Genomic DNA, 14,614 nt, shown 5'->3' with positions numbered 1-14,614 from the left:
GGTGCCCGATGCTGCTGCCCTCTGGACTCCCACATGAAAATGTAATGGGGGTCGGAGTGGAGAAAGTGTAGAATCTACCTGATAAGGGTCTAGTGTCCAGACTGTATAAGGAATTCAACAACTCAGTAAGAAAAAGACAAATACCCAATTTTTTTAAAACAAAGTTCTGGCAGGTGTGACTCCTGCAAACTGAAAACTGTGGGTTTGACCCCCAGTCAGGAGGGCACATGCCTAGGTTGCGGGTTCAGTCCCTGATCGGGGCGTGCAAGAGGCCACCAACTGATGTTTCTCACATCAACATTTCTCTCCCTCTCTCCCTCCTTTCCCTCCTCTCTCAAATCAATGAGCATGTCCTTGGATGAGGATTTTTTTAAAAAGCAAGCAAAGAGAGTTTCTCCAAAGAAGACACACGGACGGCTGACAGGCACGTGAAAATGCTCCACGTCATCGGGGAGACGGAGATCACAACCGCGAAGTGACACCTCTTCGTAGCCACGAGAGTGGTGATCATCAGTAAATAAAAGGAAAATGACAATGTTGATGAGGATGTGGAGAGTCGGAGCTCTTGTCCGCTGCCGGTCAGGGTGTGAAGGCAGCTGCTTAGGAGAACAGCTAGGCAGTCTCTCAAAAAGCGATCACCATGGGACCAAGCAGTTCCACTCCTAGGTTCCTATCCAGGAACTGGAAACATGTCCACACCAAAACAGGAATGTTCATACCAATGTTATTCATGATAGCCCCAAACTGGAAAACCCCAAGTATCCCCCAGCTGACGAGTGGATAAACCAAATGGTCTATCCATACAATGGGGCACTCCCAGCCCTAAAATCAAAGCGCTTCCCCGCCGGTGGCTCGGTCGGCGGGAGCATCGTTCCGAGCACCGGAACCTCGTGGGCTCGCTCCGGTCAGGGCACATGCCTAGGTTGCATGTTCCATCCCCGATCAGGGCACTGTGGTACGGGAGGCAACCAGCGGGTGTTTCTCACATCAATGTTTCTCTCCCTTTCTCTTAAAATCAATAAAAATATGTCCTCAGGTGAGGATTTAAAAAAAATGTACTGCCATACATAGCACGGATCAACCTTGCAAACATCATGCCAAGTGAAAGAAGCCAGACACGACACAGAAGGCCATGCACTGCGTGATCCCCCTGATGTGAAATGTCTGGAACAGGCAAATCCACTCAGGCAGAAAGGTGAGGAGTTCCTAGAGGGAGGAGGGGAGGGGGAATGGCCTTTCATGGGTGCTGTGTTTTTTCTCGGAATGATGAAAAGTCTCTGGGATTGGTGTCGATGGCACGGCCCTGCGAATGTGCTAAAAAACAGTGAACTGTACACTGAAGGGTGAATTGTATGATACATGAATTATATCAGTAAAAATATATATACATATATTCGCAAAGAGAGGCAAAAGTATGTTCGTATGAAAAAATACAAAAATTAAAAATAATATAAGAATAAACTTTCGCTTACAACTGTAAACCCACTTTTGCCCACCCACATATACAGTGAGAACTGAAGGAAATAACTGATGCAAGTGGGGGCTCGCCACCTGTCAAGAGCCCTACAGACCTTTCTCTAAGTTCTTCCCTTGGAGGAGGGAACTGAGGAGCGAGGGAAGGTGTGGCTTTGAGGAGGGAGGGCAGGGCACCAGACGGTGGGCAGGGCCAAGTGCCGACTCAGACAGGTTGTGGGGGGGTCATGATGGGGGTGGGACTGGACTAGTTGGAGCTGCCCCCGGCTTGCTGCTGGGTGGGGATGGAAGGCCAGAGGGAGTCTCCTGGCACATGGGGTGCAGGAATCTCAGGCATGTGGCCCTGGGCCCAAGGTTCCAGATATTTGGTCTTCCCAGGGCTGGGAGAATGGGAGGCTGGGTGGGGCCTAAACTGAGACAGGGGATTCTGGGCTCCAGCGGCCTCCCCCTCAGCCCTGGCCAGACCCACCCTAGAGCCCTGCCCAGTCCCCTCCCTGTGGGGGGCTGGGCTGAGGGGAGGAGTTGGGGTTCGTTCACATTTTCAGGTCTTTCCAGCCCCTGGCCAGCCTGGCAGCCGGATGAACCAGCTCCTCCAGGCCCAAGGCGTTGGGGGAGGGGTGCGGCAGAGGGGCAGCAGGAGCAGCCCCAGGCTGCGGGTGTGGTGGAAGGCGGCCGTCATGGGGCTCTCCCAGAGGCAGCCTCACCCGTGGCTGCTGCTCCTGTTGGAGGCGCTGGTCTGGCCCCAGCCCTGCATGAACCTGGGTGAGTGGGGGCCTGCTGGAGCGATGGGACCCCGGGAGCCCACGTCCTGTGATCGGGAGGGGCAGCCCCCGGACCCTCACGCCTATCTCCGTGGCCGCAGAGCTGATCCCCTACACGCCGCAGATAACAGCCCGGGACCTGGAAGGGAAGGTGACGGCCACCACGTTTTCCTTGGAGCAGCCGCGCTGTGTGCTGGACAGTCACGCCAGTGCTGCCAGCACTGTCTGGTTGGTGGTGGCCTTCAGCAATGGTGTGTCACAGCACAGGCGTGGGGCCTGGGGTGGGGTGGGGGGCTGCAGGAGCTGTAGGTTCTGGGGGCCCCTCCATCCCTGTGACCTTCCACAGCCGGGCGTGGGTTAGGAGTCGGGCTTTACTGAGAGGGTGCTCTGAGAGGGCGACAAAGCCCGTTTTGGGCCGTAGGGGCCCTCTGGGTGCTGAGGCACGGAGGGCCAGGGCTGGGGTCCTCAGCCCCAGACGGGGGTCGTGGCAAAGGAGACCCGGCTGTTCCTGCCACCAGCCCCGTCTGTCTGTCTGTCTCTGCCTCCTGCAGCCTCCAGGGACTTCCAGAACCCGACGACGCTGGCTGCAATCCCAGCCTCTCCTCAGCTGCTGACCACTGATGGCCACTACATGACGCTGCCCTTGTCCCTGGAGCAGCTGCCCTGTGAGGAGGATCCCGTGGGTGACAGCAGCATCCCTGTGCTGCGGGTGGGCAATGACCCCGACTGCCTGGCTGGCCTCCACCAGCCAGCCTACTGCAATGCCCCCCTCCCCGGCCCCGGACCGTACAGGTGGGTCACTCTGCCTGGAGCCTGGGACCAGAGGGTTGCCCTCCCTGGCCTTTCCCCAGCCCCATCCTGGCTGCAGGGGAAACAGGCCCTTCCCATTTGTAAGCCTTGGCTACTTCCTCTGGGGTGGGGGAGGGGGGGTGGGGGTGGGGTAAAGGAACCGAGGCACAGAAGCTCCAAGTGACCTGTCGAGGTCAGGGAAGTGGGGGGTGGGAAAGCAGGGCTGTCCAGACCGGGCTGTGCAGGGCACAGGGTGTGGCCGGGTGCCCTCAGGGAGACCAAGGCCAGCTGGGAGAACCAGTGGGGGCACAGGGCAGGTGGTGTGGTGGGGGCGGGGCCCGCACCTCCACACTGCCTCCCTCTGCCCTCTCACCCAGCCCTGCCAGGTCCACCTCCCCTCAGCCCCAGGCCCACTCCCGGGCTTGACCTCCATCCCCAGCAGCCACCAGAGCCAGCTTCCCTCAGTGCCAGCCTGCCTGGGGCTCTCGATGCTCAGAAACCTTCCAGAGCTCCCCGGCCCCTGCAAAGATACAACCTGAGCTCCTCTGCACGGCCCTCGGTGCCCTCAGTGCCAGTCCCCCACCTTGACCCTGGGCTCTGAGTGCACCCTGAATACACCACTCCCTCCCTAGGCCTTTCCCTGGGGTGCTCGCCTTTACTGGGGGGCTTCCATGGCTTCAGAGACCCCACAGGGCCAGAGGTTCTCCTCTGCGGGGCCCGGAGCCCCCAGCCCATACACCTGCTGAGCCAACGCTCAGAGCCTGGCCCGGAAGAGCGGCCTGGAGCCTGGCTGTGGCCAGCGCCCTGCCTGGGGCGGTTGGGCTCTGAGCCTCATCCTTCCTCTACTCCCCAGGGTGAAGTTCCTCCTGATGGACCCCAGGGGCTCACCCCAGGCCGAGACCCGGTGGTCTGACCCCATCGCTCTCCACCAAGGTAGCACTGGGGAGGGGGCTTTCTGGCTCCAGGCTGTCCCTTGGAGACTCATCACCCTGGGCGAAATGGTCATGCCCAGCTGCCCCCCTCCCGTCACTGCCATGGGATGGGGGCTGGTGGTAGTATTCAAGTCCAGCTGACCCTCCACACAGAACCTTGTGCTGGGGGGTGGGGCACGCGGCAGAGGCACGGGCTCTGTCCATCTCCAAATGCTTGCCAGCTCTCGGGAGCCCAGACCCCAGCCCAGTCGAGGGCAGAAACAGCCCTCCCTCCTACAGGGAGGCAGCCCGGGGCCCAGCACTGCCTCAGGGAGGAGGGTCAGGGCAAGAAGGAGGCCAGAGTCAGCCAGGGCCACAGGTTCTGGGAGGCTTCCCTCAGCAGGACCCCGAGAAGCCAGCATGAATGAATCACCAGGCCAAAGAAACTGCACATGTGAAGGCCAAAATGTCCGGTGTCTGGACTCCTGGGAGACGGGCTGCAGAAGCTGGGGGTGGCGGTGGCGGCTTGTTGTCTGAAGGCCTTGCATGCCAGGCCCCAGGGAGCAGGGCAGACTTGTGGCCAGTCCTGAGGACTGCCACTGCTCTGCCCACCATGGAGCCATGGGTGGGAGCGCTGGTGGGAGTAGCCTAGAAGGTGAGACGAGGGTGGGGGCTACCGGGCACCGGTGCCCATCTGAGATGGGTGGGCTCAGGAGGCTGCAGACGAGAGGGAGCCAGGCCTCGGGGGCGAGCACGGGCAGAGGGTGACTGCCCTGGGGTCCCAGGGCAGCCTCTGAGCAGCCACTGTGTGTGCAGGGAAGTCTCCAGGCTCCATCGACACGTGGCCAGGGCGGCGACATGGTGACATGATTGTCATCACCTCCATCCTCTCCTCTCTGGGCGGCCTGCTGCTCCTGGCCTTCCTGGCAGCCTCCACTGTGCGCTTGTGAGTGGTGACACCCCCAGGGCCCTCTGCCCACCTGGAACCCCCTCTCTGTCTCCGATCCCCGAGCCTGAAAGGCCTCCCTGACCCTGTGTTTTTGAGCTGGGCAGTGTTCCTGGAAGGGCTGTGTGGGGAATTTCCACTGGGGGCACCTCCCCTGGGAGGTCAGAGAGACATGTGGTCCAGCAGCTCCTCCGACCACAGGTTCAGAGGAGGGGCCACCTGCCTCTGCTCCTCTCCGCCAGTGTGCCCTTTGCTTCGGCCTTGTCCTCCTGGGCTGCATTTCTTTCCACAAGCCCTCTGCCATTTCCGTGAATTGACATCAGTGTATTCAGGGTGGCCACGTGGAGGAGGCAGGCCTCCAGCTTGTTCTAGAAGGGAGGAAAGGAAGATGGAGGCTGCGGGAAGAGGAGTGTGGGAGTGGGGACCAGATCCTGCCCAGGCAGCCAGCTCCACCCAGCAAGGCCATAGCTCCTCCTCCTCTCCCCATCTAGCTCCAGCCTGTGGTGGCCTGAGGAAGCCCCTGAGCAGCTTCGGATTGGCTCCTTCAGGGGCAAGCGCTACATGACCCACCACATCCCGCCCAGTGAAGCTGCCACCCTGCCAGTGGGCTGCGAGCCGGGCCTGGACCCCTTTCCCAGCCTCAGCCCTTAGCCTGGCCTGTGTGCCTGGCGCTGGGGCAGGGAAGGGGGGGGAGGGAGAGACAAGGGCAGAGTGCTCCTCCTCAGCCCTTGCGCCCACACGCCCTCCCCCGTCACACTTCCCCCTGCCTGAAATCTCACCGATGGCAGCCCTGACTGGCTTTCCCATCTCCCGCTCTCTCCAGGCAACTGAAGCTGCATGCAGGGGAGTTTGGGTGAGGGCCACGGTCAGGCTGGGCCTCCAGCCCCCACCGCCCTCCCTACCTCTGTTCTGCACGTCCTCCTGTGAGTCAGGATGGAAAGGCCACCCTGACTGGAAGCTTCCAGGCCCTGGGGGAGGCCTAGAGCGGACCTAGGAAGCTGGACTGGGACCACCATGGGAGTGTGGGGCCTGAGCCTCCCCGGTCTCCGTCCCGCCGGCCAGTGGCTGGGGCTGCAGTGAAGCCGTCAGAGGCACCTTCTCTGTCCCCAGGCACAGGCCCTTCCTGAGCGTGGCTAGAAGGTCAGAGTGCAGATGCACCTTATAACCATGTGGCCACTGATTTGGGCCACCACTTCCAACTCCCCTGCGCACACAGAGGGCCCTCGCGCTTACCTACTCACTGTCACTCCACAAACTTGTTGAGTGCCTACTGCATGCCGTCACAGTGTTAGACATGTGGCCTCAGGCAGGCCTTGGGGAGCTCACTCATTGCTCTGGACCTCAGACGGCAATATGTCCAGATGTGACCTGTTACTGTTGAGAGGCTGTCATGCCCTCAGATTGTCACATACACTGGGCCTCACACTCTCTCAGACAATCACCTCAATGGGCTCTCTTGGGTCCACAATCCCCCGCCACCTGCAGTCACTGGAGGACAGGTTTCATTCCCCTAGCATCTGTCCGCCCATAAGGCTGGTGTTACCCTCTGTGGCCACACGAGGGCGACCAGTGCACCACACATCTTGCCGAACAGCCCAGCATGAGCACTGCTATTCGCGGACCTGCAGGGCGCCGCTCCTGCCAGATGACCCGATGTCAAAGAGCAGCACCACTAGCAGGGTCCCTGGAGGTCAGGGCTCCAGGCCCCACTTCGATCACGCCAGAGGGATAAGCAGTTTCTCTCCGCTTGTCCGATCCGCACAGCCTCGCCGTTTTCTAGATGGAGAAACAGGCTCAGTGACTTGCCCACTGCGCTGTCCACTGCTACCCTACCCGCTGGCCCCTGACCCCTCTAGCCTGACTGCAGTGCCTGCAGGTGGAGGCGGGGTTGGGGGGGGAGGTAAATAAATGCTGTCTGCCTTTTCCACCTGAGCAGTTCCTGTGCTGGTTTTGGAAGAAGAGTATTTACACACGGGGCCCAGCCTGGCCTTGCTCTGCCCAGCCCTGCCCGCCACCAGGTCCAAAGGTGCCCTGAGCCTGCCCCCTTGATTGCTAGTCCTAACTGTGTTTCAGGGGTGCCCTCATGTCCTGTCGGGCCCTAGGGAAACCCACCCACGTATTGCAGGGCCATGAAGCCAGCTACTGAGCATTTCTGGACATTTAGTCATACTCCATTCCAAGCAAACTCTTCAGGGGAGTTTGCTTTCAAATCCCATGCACGCCTGGGCCCTAGTGACCTTCCCCTTATCCTGCCTGCATCTCCACCAGCTGCAAGACGCCCTCCAGGTGCAGACAGAAGCAGAGTCAACACACCCAGGAGGTCAGGCCCTGGTGTCCTGGGTAACATCTGGCCATGGGAGCCAGCCCCTTTGGGCAGCCACCTTTGAAACGCTAATGCTTTGGAGCCCAGGTCCCTCTTGACCTCTTGGAATTGCAGGAGGGTTAAAAGCTCCCTGACCTCACCCTCCCCGCTGCCCCCAGCAGACCCCATCTTACACTGTCCTGTTCAGACCTAGTTCCAACGCCAGATGACAGGCCCTCCAGGTCCAGGATGCTCGGGGCCTGCCTGGGAGGGTGCTCTGGGGAGCCGGGGGGGGGGGGGGGGTTGCTGGTGTCTGCTGAGTGAATGTGTGAACGCACCCCACAGAGCAGGAGGGTGAGCCAGGAGGAGAGGTCACTCCAAGCTCTTCCATGTCCCAGGGCCTCTGCTGGCTTGTTCTCAGTACCAGAATCTGACCCCAGGCACAGCCCCACTGACACGCTGGGCATGCCTGGGGTGCCCTTGGTTTCTGAGCAGACCCCCACCCAGCCCTCTGTCGAGCTGCTCTTCCCCCATGTGGCCTCCCAGGCTTGACCAGGCTCTAAACAGGCATCACAACCTATGGGTGAGGACCGAGAAGGGGCTGGAGAGCCCGGGGGAGGCAGCTGACCCCACCAGAGGGTCAAGGGGGCTTCCTAGTGGCAATTTCTGAGCCGAGTCTTGAGAGGCAAATGGAAGTTAGTCAAGTAGAGAGGAAAGGAGGGAGGAAGGAGACCGTCTCACCCTGTGGTGGCTCAGATGGTGCCTGGGTCTGTGGGGGGGGACGACGCCACGGACTGGGGGCTGCGAGGCCAATGAAAGAGGCTGTCCTGGCCTTCCAAGCAGATGAAACGAGCCCTGAACCAGGGCAGACAAAGGGGGTTGGAGAGGAAGAGGTGGATTCTAGAAACATTCAAGAGGTGGCAGGAGGAACTGGGGGCTTCTTAGATGTGGGAGGTGAGGCAGAAGGAGAAGGCTCTGTCGGGGGTTTTGATGTGACGGTGGGTGTGAATGCGAAACGGAGGCCCTCACGCTCTGAGAGTGGCTGCATCAGCCCAGCTCGCTCCAGCAGATCCCCAGAAAAGGGAGGACCAGGGCCCTCATCTTAGCAGCCGGGTGAGTCCACAAACAAATCAACAGATTGTTAATATTTTACAAAGATGGAGGCCGCCCCCCGGCAGCAGGAGCCCGCCCTGTGAGCCTGTGTGACTGTGGCCCCAGGGTGAGCTGGCAAGCACGCCAGAGTGTCACTGAATCCACAACGCCAGGGTCAGTGGGATCGGTCATCCCCTGGCAGGAGCAGTCACGCCGGGCCCCAGACAGCTGTGCCAGGGCATTCTGCCCCAGTCACGCTCCAGAGAGGGGGTCATCAGCTGACCCCAGCGCTTCGTGGGCCAGCTCATGGCTGCCCTGAGCAGAGCACCTAGTGACAGCTGTGTTGTGGAGAATCTTTTATTCAATGGAGTTTTGGAGACTCTTTTATTAAATGGCATTTAAAATTTTCCCCAGGGCTGTATTTGGGGAAGCATCTCCAAATCCATTGGCCCGTAACATAATGGCTCAGCGATGAAAAACAAGTTCACTGTTGAAGAGGGGAAAAAAAAAACAGTGGTGACTGCGGGGGTGATGACTCGAAGGTGACTCATCAGACCTAAAATCAAAGGAACCAGAATGACAGCAGGTGGAAACCAGGCAGCCGGGTCTCTTGCTGGGATGTCAGTGGCTGCCTGTTGCTGGTCTCCCCACCTCCACCCTCCTGCCAGCACCCAGAGGGACCCGATCATAAACCCGGTGGTGTCACACCGCTGCTCACAGCTCTCAGAGACTTCCTACCGTAAGAACAGGGTCTGGATTCACCATTTCAGTCACGGGGCCCCATGGTCCACCCCCTCCCCCTGAGCTCCAGCCACACAGGCCGCAGGGCCTTTGCACTCGCTTCTCTCTCCAACTGGAGCCCTTCTGCCCCACTCCCCACCCCCGCTCGCTCCCTTCTTCAGGGGAGCCCTCCCCCATCACTCAGCTCTCCTAAGCTGTGTTCTTCTCCTCCTCTGCACATTTTCCATTTTGCAATTAGACATTCAAAACGGCGAGCTTTTGCATCTCCCCCACCAAACCGTGACCTTAGGGGGGCAGAAACTGACCACGCCTGGTTTGCTCACCAGGGCATTCCCAGAGCCAGCACAGTGCCCAGCCCCCAAGGGAGCTTAATAAACAATTGTTGACTGAATGCTTTATAAAAGGCACTTTATACTTTTTTAATATCAGTTTTATGGAGATATAATTCAATATACCTATTTAAAGTGTGCAATTCAATGGTTTTTAGTGTTCACAGAGTCATACTGCTACCAACTTCAGAACCATTTAAGCCCTGCACCCACTAACTGGCCACTCCCCATCCCTCTCTGGCCTCCCTCGGTCCCTGGCAACCAACCCCTCACCTACTTTCCAGACGTTTCATAGACGTGTAATCACACAATATGTGATCCTTGGTGACTGGCTTGTTTTCCATGGAGTACAGTTTGGGGGGAGGGGGAGGGAACAGGAGCCCGGGCACTGCCTGTCGTGGGCGGTTCCTCTCACTCGGCTGAATCGTCCGTCACCCTTTCCAACTGGGCAGAACCGCAGCCTGGTGTCCAGTCTCCGGGGAAAGCAGGGTCTCTTTCGCCCAGGGCGCACAGGACATGTATCAGGGGGGCTCAGGGGCCCAAGCCCCGCCCACCGCCCCCTCCTGCCACCACCCGCTGTATGTATTCTCAGCTGCACACAGCAAGAACCAGCCTTGGAGGGCCGGGTGGGATAGGACTATTCGGGAGGAGATCGGGGAGCTCCTGGAGGCCACATCATCTCAGCAATCCTGGCGCAAAAGAATGCTGCATTTCCTAGACCCTCCACACGAGTTTCTGGGAGCTGGCCATGGTGGCCATGGCCCTGGCCACAACGGACTGGCCACGGCGCCCGATTCCTTGTCTGGTGTGGGCGCATGCCTGGTGGGCACCCGCTCTGGCGGCTGCAGCGAGGGATGGGCCGTGCACAGGGGGCTCAGGTGTGGTGAAGGGCCGAGTCCACCTGGAGAAGGGACACCCTGCTGGGACTCCCTCAAAGACATCAGACGGGTAGTGCTGGCTCTGGGGACACGCGTCAGGAAGGCAGTGTCTGCGCAGGAGGAGCGTGTGGCAGGAGCTGAGTGGTCAGAAAGAATGGCGACCGTCCCCCATGCCTGGAGGCATGAGGAGTTCATGCTGGTCGGCAAGTTCCACTATAATGAAAGGATTTTCATTAAATGCTGGGTGTTCTTCAGAGTTCTGCTGGGGTTCGTGACTGCCTGCCTTCTGGGAAGTCCCCACTGCCAGGGTGGGGGAGAGGGAGGGCCCCAAAGATCAGCCCTGGGGCATGTCACACCCCACCCTCCAGCCTCAGTGTTCACATCTGCACGGTGGGCACAGTGACCCTTGGCGCCCACGGCTGCCGTGAGCGGCCCCAGTAGGAGGGGTTGGCAGGGCTGACGTGCAGATGCTCAGTTAGTGAGTTTGTATACCTTCCTTTGAGATATTTTTTGTTATTTCACAGGAAGACGAAGCTGTCACTTTGAACATTGGTGGCTGTCACCTCAGGGCTTCCCATCCCCTCCCCAGCATGGTGACATGAGGACCCCTCTGTGGAGCTAGAAGGAGGCCGGGGCACAGAAAGACCTCTCCGGCTCCTGCCCAGCCCACTGCCTCCCGGGGCGCCTGGAGCCCCCTACCGCACTGGGCCTGTGGTGGAGAGTGAGGCGGGCTCCACCTTCTCAGGAGGGACCAGAATGAAACCGGAGCAGAGGGACACAGCTGCCCCTCACTGCTCACTCTGCAGCCGCCCAGCCCACGCCCCTCCCCAGCAGTGGGGGAGGGGGAGGAATGGGGTGGCGTCGGGGGAGGGGGCACACTCTACCGAGCAGGACAACAGTCCTGGAGACCTGGCCCAGAGACCCCACAGGCCGTGCTGAAGCCCGACCCCAGTCCTCAGGAACTGTCCTGCTCTCCAGGGACACACACCCACTGTTACCAAATCCGGTTCCTCCCAGTTCACGTGTGGAAATCGTAATCCCCGGTGCCTCAGGATGTGCCTTGGAGAGAGGGCCTTTAAAGAGATAACTAAGGCCTTCGAGGTGGGCCCTAATCCAATGACCGCATCTCTATAAGGAAAAATCAGGACACAGAGACACCGGGGGCGGGCACAGAGGCCGTCCTAGGAGGTGGCAAGAGGACCGCTGTCTACAAGCCAAGGAGAGAGGCCTCAGGAGAAACCAGCCTTGCCCACACCTTGAACTTGGACTTCTGGACTTCAGAACAATGAGAAGAAATTCCTGTTGTTTAGGCTGCCAGGTCTGTGGCGAGATGCTATGGCAGTTCAATCAGACCAATCACCCACCAGCTCGGTGTTCTGGGCATGTGCGTTAACAGGGGTGGGGTGCGCAGAGCAGGCGGTCAGCGGTCAGCGCTGAGACCACGTCTCCCTGAGAGCCCACAGGCAGGCAGCAGAAGCCGCTTGCACAGAGGCTTGGAGGTGAGAAAGGGTCTGGGCAGCTTAAGGCCTTCAGAGTGGACTTGGATGAGTGCAGGGGGAGCCGGCCCGCTCTCTGGCCCTGGCCCTGAGCGGCTCACCCTGGACCCTTGGCTCAGCCTTCTGGGCCGCCTTCTCTCTGCCCTGTAACCAGAGAAGCCAGGAGCTGCTGCAGCCATGTGCTGGCCCGCCCCTTCTCTCCCACACACTGGTCCCCCCTGGGGTGTCCCTGACCCCTGGAGACAGCCCCAGGACTGAGACAGGAGCCCGGGGTTCCCCCTTTATGCCTCATTTGCTGTGTGTGAGCCCTGCCCACCTCCCCAGCCTCAGTTTTCCCTGAAAAAATGAGAGAAGCTCTCCAGGCTCCTTTGGCTGAGATACTCCAGTGCCGGCTCCCTGAAACCCCACTCCCTGCGGGTGACGCAGGCTAGAGTTATCCACAGGAAAGAATGTGTTGCTCTTGACAACCATTCTTCTCCTTGACTTCTCCCTCTAAGGGACAGAGAGGAATGTTCCATTAATCATCCTGGCCTCTCCCTTCCCACCTCCAGGCCCTTCCCTCTGCTCCCCCGTGGAGGGGGCCCAAAGCCCACAGGAGAAGTTCGTGAAAACGCCAGGCTCAGCGTTGCCTGCTCAGCCCCGCGCACGAAGCCCTGTCCTTGTCAGAGCCCTAACTCCGTGGGACCAGGGCAGTGGGATAGGGGTGGGGGCTGAGGGTGGGAGGACGGGCGGGGAAGGCAGGAGCTGAGAGTGGGCTTAGGTCATCGGACAGCTGTGGGTGCCTCTTCCACACGGGGTCCTCTGCTGAGCGCAGTGGGGGTGCAGGTAGAACCGTGCACAGAAAGTACAGTACAGAGGGAGGGGACCTGTGGTGGGGACAGCAAGGCAGGTTTAGGATGAGGGTTAGGGGGAGCCCAGGGGAGGCATCTGACCCAGCTTGGGGGGATGGCTGGGAGGACACCAGGGGGACTTCTTGAAGGAGGTGATGTCTGAGCACAGAAGGTTTGTTGAGGGGCTCAGGTGGCTGGGATGAGGGAGTCAAAAGTAGGGAGACATGGCTTGGTGCAAGGCATGTAATACCACCCGGAGGGGGTGAGCAATGCAGGGGACATCCAGGAGAGGAGGGGCAGACTGGGCTTTCGGGAGGTCTTTGATGGCCGGGCTGGAGTGAGCGGCAGGGAGAGGTGAGCAGGGTAGGGAAGTGGCCTAAGCCGGGCCTTGGGGGACAGGGTCTCTTATGAAACCCCCCAGCTTCTCCCAGGGTGAGCACAGGGTCCTGGGGGTGCCCGATAGGACTGGGTTCCACCTTCCACTCCCAGACAGGACCACTGCAGGCAGCGTCCAGCACTGGGTGGCCCGAGCCACCTGGACGCTAATGCAGGGGGCGTCTGAGCTTCAGGGGGCCTCCTGTGCATGTCGGGGTGGAGAGCAAATTTAGAGAGGCTCTCCTTGCTGCCGCCGCGCTTGTCCCTCCCCTGGACCACTCTAGTGGCCTCCTCACTGGCACCCCAAAGCCCTCCCCCCTGTATCAGGTTGAAGAGTGTCCCCCAAACTCGTGTCTATCTGGAACCTATGGATGTGACGTTGTCTGGAGACAGGCTCTTTGCAGTTAAGATGAGACCGTGCTGAGATTCGGGTGGGCCCTAAACCCGACGTGGCTGGTGCCTCTAGAGGAAGAGGGACACTTGATGACAGAGACGGACACACAGAGGAGAACGGCATGTGAAGCAGAGCCAGAGATTAGGGCGCTGCCAAGGAGCCCCAAGGACGGCCTCAGCCGCCAGAAGAAAGAAGAGGCAAGGGAGGGCTCTTCCCCAAGCCCGCAGAGGGAATGGCCCTGTGACACCTTGGCTGTGGACCTCTGGCCTGGGCATTGTGAGAGGATACATTTCTCTTTCTCTGAGCCGCTCGGCGGGTGGTCCTGGGTCACCTCAGCCCCCGAGACGAAGACCCCGCCCCACCGGCCGCAGTCTGCTCTCTCCGCAGCTGCCAGGGCGATCCTGGCCACACCCTTCTTCCACTCCAACCCCACCTTGACTCTCGTCTCTCCCGGGGTCAAAGCCAAAGTCCCGATAGCAACTTGCGTGGCCCCACACCACCTGTGCTACCCCTTGACCTCACTGACCGTTCTCCTACCCTTTTTCTCGCTCCCTAATTAATCCCGCAGCACACTGGCCCCTGCAAACCCACCAGCACTGAGATGCTCCGCACTCGGGCCCACAGGCGACCCTGGCGTTTTCCCCACCCCTGTGCGGATGCTGCACGTCCCTCCTAGTGGCGTGCCCCACCCTTCCCCTTGAGAAGGCTGGCCTGTGGCTCGCTCTGGCCGTGCAGCTTCCAGGCCTAGCCCTTGAACGCTAACGCAGGGGGTGTCTGAGCTTCAGGGGGCCTCCTGTGCATGTCGGGGTGGAGAGCAAATTTAGAGAGGCTCTCCTTGCTGCCGCCGTGCTTGTCCCTCCCCTGGACGACTCTAGTGGCCGCCTCACTGGCACCCCAAAGCCCTTGCCCCCTGTATCGGGTTGAAGAGTGTCCCCCAAACTCCATTTGTGCCCTCTTGGGGTTCTTGCTGCCACGTAAAGAAGCTTGGGCTGGACCACTGAATGCTGAGTGACCGCACGGAGAGAGAAAGAGTAAGGGAGAGAGAGGGGAGGGGACGGGAGAAAAGATGATGTCCAGCCAGCCCTCAGTTGTTCCGGCCCCTCCAGACATGTGAGTTAAGCCAAGCTCCCAGGTGGACATAGCCTCTCAAGCAAGCCCAGTTGATGTGGTGCAGAGCGGAAGAACCACCCCGCTGAGCCCAGCCCTCCTACAGAATTGTTAGTAATGATTAAATGGCTATTTTAACCCTCAGAGCTTTGGGGCATGTGTTACACAGCAAGAGGCAACTGGCCCCAGG

At 59.9% G+C, this 14,614-nt stretch overlaps 1 protein-coding gene across 2 annotated transcripts; it reads left to right on the top strand.

The window, feature by feature from the left end:
- Positions 1-1,750: 1,750 nt before the first annotated feature.
- UPK3B (uroplakin 3B) lies at positions 1,751-6,807 on the top strand. 2 transcript variants are annotated; one of them, XM_028525967.2, is made up of 6 exons: positions 1,761-2,235; positions 2,336-2,485; positions 2,786-3,026; positions 3,877-3,956; positions 4,751-4,880; positions 5,372-6,807. In XM_028525967.2, exons 1-6 carry the CDS (start codon positions 2,052-2,054, stop codon positions 5,529-5,531), a joined length of 945 nt encoding a protein of 314 aa, XP_028381768.2. In that variant the 5' UTR covers positions 1,761-2,051; the 3' UTR covers positions 5,532-6,807. The 2 variants fall into 2 exon arrangements, with proteins under 2 accessions (XP_035876678.1, XP_028381768.2); XM_036020785.1 differs by lacking the exon at positions 2,336-2,485 and having other exon boundaries at positions 1,751-2,235.
- The last annotated feature ends 7,807 nt before the right edge of the window (positions 6,808-14,614 follow it).

This window comes from Phyllostomus discolor, chromosome 3 (assembly GCF_004126475.2).
Source record: "Phyllostomus discolor isolate MPI-MPIP mPhyDis1 chromosome 3, mPhyDis1.pri.v3, whole genome shotgun sequence".
Taxonomy (NCBI): domain Eukaryota; kingdom Metazoa; phylum Chordata; class Mammalia; order Chiroptera; family Phyllostomidae; genus Phyllostomus; species Phyllostomus discolor.
Note: the sequence above shows the minus strand (reverse complement) of the source record. Positions and strands in the feature narration are given on the sequence as shown.

Coding starts and splice junctions, on each gene's coding strand:
- UPK3B (XM_028525967.2), top strand. CDS start 2,052: ATGAACCAGCTCCTCCAGGCCCAAGGCGTTGGGGGAGGGGTGCGGCAG. Junction 2,236..2,335: donor CCAGCCCTGCATGAACCTGG/GTGAGTGGGGGC, acceptor CCGTGGCCGCAG/AGCTGATCCCCTACACGCCG. Junction 2,486..2,785: donor GGTGGTGGCCTTCAGCAATG/GTGTGTCACAGC, acceptor TGCCTCCTGCAG/CCTCCAGGGACTTCCAGAAC.